The following is a 7500-nucleotide window of genomic DNA, read 5'->3' on the forward strand; positions in this document are numbered from 1 at the left end:
AGTTAGTTAGTTAGTTAGTTAGTTAGTTAGTTAGTTAGTTAGTTAGTTAGTTAGTTAGTTAGTTAGTTAGTTTGTTTGTTTGTTTGTTTGTTTGCTAGCTAGCTAGCTTGTTTGCTTGCTTGTTTGCTTGCTAGCTAGCTAGCTAGTTTGTTTGTTTGTTTGTTTGTTTGTTTGTTTGTTTGTTTGTTTGCTAGTTAGCTTGTTATTTTGTTTGTTTGCTAGCTAGCTACCTTGTTTGTTTGTTTGTTTGTTTGTTTGCTAGCTAGCTTGTTTGCTTGCTTGCTAGTTTGTTTGTTTGTTTGCTAGCTAGCTAGTTTGTCTTTTAGTTTGTTAGCTAGCTAGTTTTGTGTTTGTCTGTTAGCTAGCCCGTTCGCTTTAATTGGCAGGCAGGCAGGCAGGCAGGCAGGCAGGCAGGCAGGCAGGCAGGCACACCTATTTACATGCCGGCACACCTACTTTCATAGAAACGTATTTGCAGCTTTTTAGTCATCCACCTGTCTACTGTTGGGCATGTAGACGCTTGCCCAGGGTTCCGGCGGGCTACTCGGTGGCGGGGCTGGTTCAACGTATCTGAAAAAGCGGGTCCAGTAAGAGAGGGCGCAACGTTATGATGAGGACGACAACGAGAAACAAGAAGAAGAAGAAGAAGAAGAAGAAGAAGAAGAAGAAGAAGAAGAAGAAGAAGAAGAAGAAGAAGAAGAAGAAGAAGAAGAAGAAGAAGAAGAAGAAGAAAGGAGGAAGAGGAGGAGAAGGAGAAGGAAGAGGAATAGGAAGAGAAGGAGGAGGAGGAGGAGGAGAGGAGATTCCACTTCCTCAGCCTTCCCTTTCAAAGGTCGCTCTGAGCCTGTCCTCACCCTCTAACCCTACCCTTGCTTTCCTATACACTCCTGCACATTCCAAGAGACAATAGAAGGAGTGGATCAAGAAGGGAGGCTTCTTTCTCTGTATATATATTTGCCGTCTTTCTCATTATTGCTTTCTCTTTTTCTCCTCCTTTTTTCTTTCTTTCTTTCTTAACCTTTCTATGTCATTCTTCCTCTCTTTCTTTTCCTCTTCCCGTCCAGACGTCGCTTTGTTTTGTCTATATATTTTCCAATATAGTTTTCTCTCTCTCTCTCTCTCTCTCTCTCTCTCTCTCTCTCTCTCTCTCTCTCTCTCTCTCTCTCTCTCTCTCTCTCTCTCTCTCTCTCTTTTCATAAATATCCTGTTACTGATTTTACAAAGAATTGACAGGGACAGGGAAATTATGGCAAAATGATGTTTCTGTAAGAACTGAAACAAACAAATTGGAGCTTCCTAGTGGCAAATGAGGTGGATGGGGAGCAGTGGGCGGAGGTGTGAACCATCATTAGGCAGGAGGAGGAGGGAGGAGGGAGGAGGAGGGAAAAAGATGGGATTGAGGAAACAAACAAACTAGTGTCAAATGAGGTGGATGGGGAGCAGTGGGCGGAGGTGTGAACCATCATTAGGCAGGGGGGAGGGAGGGAGGGAGGGAGGAAACAGAAAGAAAGAAAGAAAGAAAGAAAGAAAGAAAGAAAGAAAGAAAGAAAGAAAGAAAAAAAGGAAATGTAACTGAAGTAAAATGTGTGCTACTATTCTCTTAGTGAATAAGAATGTGGACCTCAAAGAGGTCCGGGGTGGGTGGGTTAGGTCGGGCTCGCTCAGGCAGCGGCATTAACCACCGAAGCCGTACAGGGTGCGGCCCTGGCGTTTGAGGGCGTACACCACGTCCATGGCGGTGACGGTCTTGCGCTTGGCGTGCTCAGTGTAGGTGACGGCATCCCTGATGACGTTCTCCAGGAACACCTTGAGCACACCACGGGTCTCTTCGTAGATGAGCCCGGAGATGCGCTTCACACCGCCACGGCGCGCCAGACGACGGATGGCCGGCTTGGTGATGCCCTGGATGTTGTCCCGAAGAACCTTGCGGTGACGCTTGGCGCCTCCCTTTCCGAGTCCCTTGCCTCCCTTGCCGCGGCCAGTCATGGTTCAGGTGGGTAGCTCAACAGTGGAGTGTTTTTTGGGATTTTTTTTTTTTTTTTTTTTTTTTTTTTCGGAGAGGGGGTGAAAGGAAGAAGGGGTTAGAGGAAGGTAAAGGGGGAGGGAAGGACAGTAGAAGTAGACAGATCGGTGGGCGGCCACCGTTGCATGCGGGTGATTAGGAGTTTATTGGATGTAGTTCGTGTCTTTATTATAAGTGGTTTTCATTGTCGTAGTTTTTTTGTTGATGTGTGTATTGGGTCATTGTGAATATGTTGCGAGAAGCTAGCTATTGTTGCGTAAGGCAGTTCAGTGAAATTGTGGGAGTGGTTGATTCTGCAGTGCTTGTAGACTGCTGGGGAAGGTAGCGTGGTATCTTGTAATATTTTCTTGGTTATTTTGTATTGTCGCTATTGTTGGAATTTCGAGAGTGGCAAGTCGTTGCCAAATTCTTTCTGCTTTTTGGTGGATTCTAATATTGAGGGGTAAAGTCTTAGTGGCTTGGTGTATTTCCTCGGTGTTTAGTGTGTATGGGTGTCTCTGGCCTGTGGCAAATCTAAGAGCCCTGTTTTGGATTACTTGAAGTTTACTATGTTGTTTTTGGCTGAGAGCATGTGTGGGGATGGGAGGGTAGTCAAGGACGGGGAGTATTAAAGTCTTGACTAGATGTGTTTTTGTTTTAATGGGCATTTCCGAAAATCTATATAATTTCTTTAAGTTGTTTGCAGCAATGGCTCTGCGCTGGCTGACGTGGTCGCAGTATCCTCTTTTCGAGATAGTCAGTCCCAAGATCTTTCCGCTATCCGCAGTCCTGTTTCTGCCTGCTGTTGTGATAATGTCCTCGTGTTTTCTTGCACCGAGGCGAAGGATCTTGAATTTGGTGGGGTTGGTTTTTATTTTCCATTTATATTCATATGTGGAGATGGCCTCGATCCCCCGGACTGCTGCTCTTTGGGCCATATTCACCGACGGGCCTTGGTAACCAAAGATCTGTGTTACGTCGTCGGCGTACGTTATGTTGGTGCCGACGAGAGGGGGTGGAATATCTCTTGTGTAAATCGAGAAGAGCGTCGGTGATAACACACTGCCTTGAGGGACACCACAGCTTAGGGCAAAGTTGGCGCCTAGGTAATTTCCAACTCTTATTCTCGCCTTCCTGCCATCTAGAAAGCTACAAAGTAGTCTTTCCAGAGTGACAGGGAGATCGAGGTGAAGGATTTTGTACTTTAAACCTAGATGCCAGACCTTGTCAAATGCTTTTGTGATGTCTCTCATGGCTACGTGGCATTGCCCCTTGTCGGCTTTGTATTGTGCTATCGTCTCCGTCGCTAGTGCGAGAGCGTGTGTTGTTCCCCTACTTTGCCTGAAGCCGAACTGTAAGGGGTAGTGCAGGGCGTTGTCTTCTAAGTGTAGTCGGAGCCTATGGTTCAGGATTTTTTCGTATATTTTGCCTGGTACTTCTAATAGAGAGATGGGTTTGTAGTTTGTTACGTGAAATGGGGATTTTTCAGACTTTGGAATGAGAGTTAGTGTAGCCTCTTTGAATTTCTGTGGAAAATAGCCTATTTTGAGGGAGGTGTTGAGGGCTGTAGTGAGGTAAGTGAGTGCACTGTTGGGGAGGTGTTTTATTATGTTTTTGTTGATGCCACTGATTCCCGGACTTGTGTTCTTTAATGTCTTAATGATGGTTTTTATTTCGTCAGTGGTTATTGGGCGATCCAGGAAGGTTTCCTCGGTTTCTTGATCTTGGTGTTCCTGGGGCCTCGTTCTCTGTGCGTTGTTCTGCATGAAGTTCTCTACTAACTCTCGTTGTACTGCGTCACCGGCTGCTGCATCGTTATCCGTGAAGACTTCCTCCCATATATCCCTGAACGCAGCCTCCTTTTCTTCCTGGGTGTGTATCTTTTCCCCATCTGGCTTTTTTAAGTAGGAGGGTTTGACGGTGTCGTTGCCCATGAGATTTTTTATTTTCCTCCAGAAAACTGAGGGATCATTGTGAGACAAGGTTTGACCAACATCTTTTGCTGTCTTCTGTCAGGGAGTTTTGGAGGCTCGTCTTGATGTGTCTGTAGTGCCTGTACAGTTGCAGGGTCCAGCCGTTTGCTGTGGCCTCTCTATTTATTGCTGTGAATTGTATTTTTAGTGTGTTGGTGCGGTGACTAAAGTTGGTGTGAGGCACTGTCTTGAAACGTGTTGTGGGAATGTGTGTTGCGAGGGAGGATTGTATCTTTGTGTACCAGTCGTTGATAGTGTGATCAATGGCTGCTGTGGTGGTTGCTATAGCAGCCTCGGGGTTGGGGAGTTTGCTATCGATGTCAGCTTTGAGGCCAGCCCAGTCTGCTTGTTTGAAATTTAGTCTGGGTGGGCATGGGGTGAGAATGGGTTGTGCAGATATTGTTAAAATTATGGGGAAGTGGTCGCTTGTGGTTATAGGTCCTTGAGCAATATGAGTATTGTGGTATGTTCTGGTGTTGGTTAAGATAATGTATGGGGTGGAGGCAACATTTTGGGAGAAGAAGGTGTGGAAGTGTGGGCCGATGTGTCGGAGAGTTCTATTGTTAGTCAGGTGGAGCAGTTGGCGGCCTTTTACGTTGCTCGTTCTATAACCTAGAAACGGGTGATTAGCATTGAGGTCCGTGATCATGTACACTGGGATGTGTCTTCTGAAGAGGGAGACGAAGTCAGGGACGGGTATGTAGTCCCGCGCTGGTGGCTGATAGAGGGTAGCTATTAAAATTTTTCCCGTTGAGGTCTCTATTTCCGCCGCCAGTATGTCAGCGAAAAAATCATCAATGATTCTGTATTTCAGTTCGTGTTTGATTGCAATTGCTGTGCCATCTGTATGTGTATTGGAAGAGTTCTTCTTGTGTGTGGTATAACCGTGTATTTTGAAAGGCTCAGAGTTCTTTAAACCGTGGCTATTTATTAGTATGATATCAGGGTCTAGGTGTTTGTAGGTATTGGTCAGGTCAAATTTTCGCGTTCTCCAATGTAGGACGTTATGTTGTAGAATCTTGATCGTCTCTGCCATCGCGCATTAGTTTTTGTTTTTCTTCGTGTCCTTCTTCTTCTTTTGTCCGGACGGGGGAGAGGGCGAATGCCGTGTGGTGTCGCGAGATGGTGGAGGGAGGGTTGAAGTGGGGTGCTTGGGTTTGGCGCTTATCTCGTGGGCGGACGAGCGGGTGATTGGGTGAGATGCTTGTGGGTGGGTCTCGTTGCTGGTAGCCTTTGTGTTGGTGTTGCGGGCGAGGGGGCCTTCTGGTGTCTGTTCTGGGTCAGTGTCACTATCGGTCTGGTCTTCTGCCTCGTCTTCCGAAGAGGATGGGTCGTCATTGCTGGGGGGACTTTGCAGGCTTTCCATTTCTGGGCGGGCTGGAGTGGCAATAGGGGCTACAGTTTTTTGGAGAATTTTGCTTGAGTCAGGCGGGTTTGGGATGACGATTGGCGGGAGTCCATTTGCCGTGAAGAGGTCATGTAGTTCTTTTTCGTATGTTCCTGGAGAACCGAGATCTGCCACTAATGACTGCAGGATACATGCCATGATTTTAGTCGTTTTGTCAGAATCAAAGTTAAGTGCAGGTTGGGCTTGGTTGATGAGGTTTGTGGATGCGGCAGAGACATATGTTTGCGACTTCTTTGCATCCAATGTCTGCTTGACTTTCTGGGAGGCCGCCTTTCGGATAGGGCATTTGTGGGCGAGGGTTCTGTGTTCGCCCCCGCAGTTGAGGCTTTTTTTGGTGTTTGATTGACAAGTTTGCCAGACATGGCAGTCCGTGCCACACTCTGAGCATGCTTTGAAGTCTGTGTCCTTTGGGCAGTCGGAGGTGTTGTGTTCTTCTACCTTGTAGCAACGCATACAGGTTTGGATGGGGATGTATTCCTCCTGCTTTATACTGTGGCTTGGTATCCTGAGATTAAACATTTTGAGTCCAACATCCAGGCACTTTCTGGCGGGTGGTGTCTCCAGGAACGTGATCTTTATGACTGGAGCATTGTTTGGGAATTTGAATATGCAGTCGATGTTCTTTTCTGTGTACTCATTGAGGCGTTCAATTTCTTCTTGTATTTCGGCTGGAGAGTGCTGTAGAATGTGCGAGTCTACGCCGAAAAGAATGACTGTCCGCTTGGCTTTGATGTCAGGAGGGAGGATGGGGATGAATTGTTCGTCAGCCAGGTCCTTGATTGTGGTTTGCTTGAATAAGTTGTCGGTGTCATTGGCCTCGCTTAGTATGGTGAGGAAGCCGTCGCGGACGGGGATGGCACGATTGCAGTACACATCGTGTCTTGCTAGGAGACGGAGCAGGGCTGCCTTCGTCTCTGTTGCGTGCGGATTGGGATGTTTGATCTTGACTTTCGTCATTTTGCTGGCATATTCAACTTGGATAGAGCGAGAAGTGCGGGCCCCTACCTATTCGCCAATGTTTTACTGATGGACGGACTCCTAAAAGCCCTCGTATCCACCCACTGGCAAAGCCTAACCCTACAGCTTTGTGCCCTATCTCCAGGTACGTTAAGGCAGCCAATTAGGCCCCCCTTGAGCAAGCCGCGGGGTTCACCTGAGGCACCTGGAGATGTCTGGGGCGTGGTTGGCCGGAAAAGGAAAGAATGTTGAGGGGGAGGGAAATGTTGCCTGAGCGGGAGCTCAACCAAGAGGGAGCTCCCCGGTATACAGGGTAATGCTTTTAGCTGGATGATGTTGTTGCTGGTAATATAATGCTCTCGTGGTGCGCCGCTGGCTGGCTCCTGCCGTCTACTTCCGGACGGCCCAGTGACGTTGGGTGAGCCTCCACACGGTACTAGGCTCTAGCATATGCAGACAGCTCCAAGAGACCCCTAAATTCCTCCAATAGGGCTAGATAGATGCACTGCCTGACGGGGGCGGGCAAGCGCGGGACTAGGAGGCGGCGCACGCGCAGGACGCGGCGGACCACCGCTCCTCCCCCGGCCGCCAAAACTATAAAAACCAGAAACGGCTGGGAAGACTCAACTGTTCTGTTCGTCCGTAGCCATGGCCCGTACCAAGCAGACTGCCAGGAAATCCACCGGTGGCAAGGCGCCCCGCAAGCAGCTGGCCACCAAGGCCGCTCGCAAGTCGGCCCCGGCCACCGGAGGAGTCAAGAAGCCTCACCGCTACAGGCCCGGGACCGTGGCCCTCCGTGAGATCCGCCGCTACCAGAAGAGCACCGAGCTCCTCATCAGGAAGCTGCCCTTCCAGCGTCTGGTGCGCGAGATCGCCCAGGATTTCAAGACCGATCTCCGCTTCCAGTCCTCTGCCGTCATGGCTCTGCAGGAAGCCTCCGAGGCCTACCTCGTCGGTCTCTTCGAGGACACCAACCTCTGCGCCATCCACGCCAAGCGTGTCACCATCATGCCAAAGGACATCCAGCTGGCCCGTCGCATTCGCGGCGAGCGTGCCTAAGCGGGCGTTGCCCGTCTGAGTACTACAATCTGCTCACACTATATCTAGGCCCTTTCAGGGCCAAAGTCACTTTCCGGGAGAGTGTTTAGCCCGCCACGGGG

The 7500-nt window shown here is 48.9% G+C and overlaps 3 protein-coding genes and 1 pseudogene across 7 annotated transcripts in view; 2 read left to right on the forward strand and 2 right to left on the reverse strand.

The window, feature by feature from the left end:
- LOC126993694 (histone H2A-like) overlaps positions 1-7500 on the reverse strand; it is a 60161-nt gene that overhangs the window by 31440 nt on the left and 21221 nt on the right. The window lies entirely within an intron of this gene.
- The window catches only part of LOC126993691 (histone H2A-like), a 14529-nt pseudogene that overhangs the window by 5392 nt on the left and 1637 nt on the right, over positions 1-7500 (forward strand).
- LOC126993688 (histone H2A-like) overlaps positions 1-7500 on the forward strand; it is a 72529-nt gene that overhangs the window by 5194 nt on the left and 59835 nt on the right. The window lies entirely within an intron of this gene.
- On the reverse strand, positions 1392-2008 carry LOC126993698 (histone H4). The gene has a single exon (XM_050852869.1). The coding sequence runs from the start codon at positions 1984-1986 to the stop codon at positions 1675-1677; it is 312 nt and encodes a 103-aa protein (XP_050708826.1). The 5' UTR covers positions 1987-2008; the 3' UTR covers positions 1392-1674.

The sequence above is a fragment of the Eriocheir sinensis genome, unplaced genomic scaffold (assembly GCF_024679095.1).
Source record: "Eriocheir sinensis breed Jianghai 21 unplaced genomic scaffold, ASM2467909v1 Scaffold655, whole genome shotgun sequence".
NCBI classification, from domain to species: Eukaryota; Metazoa; Arthropoda; class Malacostraca; order Decapoda; family Varunidae; genus Eriocheir; species Eriocheir sinensis.

Coding starts and splice junctions, on each gene's coding strand:
- LOC126993698 (XM_050852869.1), bottom strand. CDS start 1,986: ATGACTGGCCGCGGCAAGGGAGGCAAGGGACTCGGAAAGGGAGGCGCC.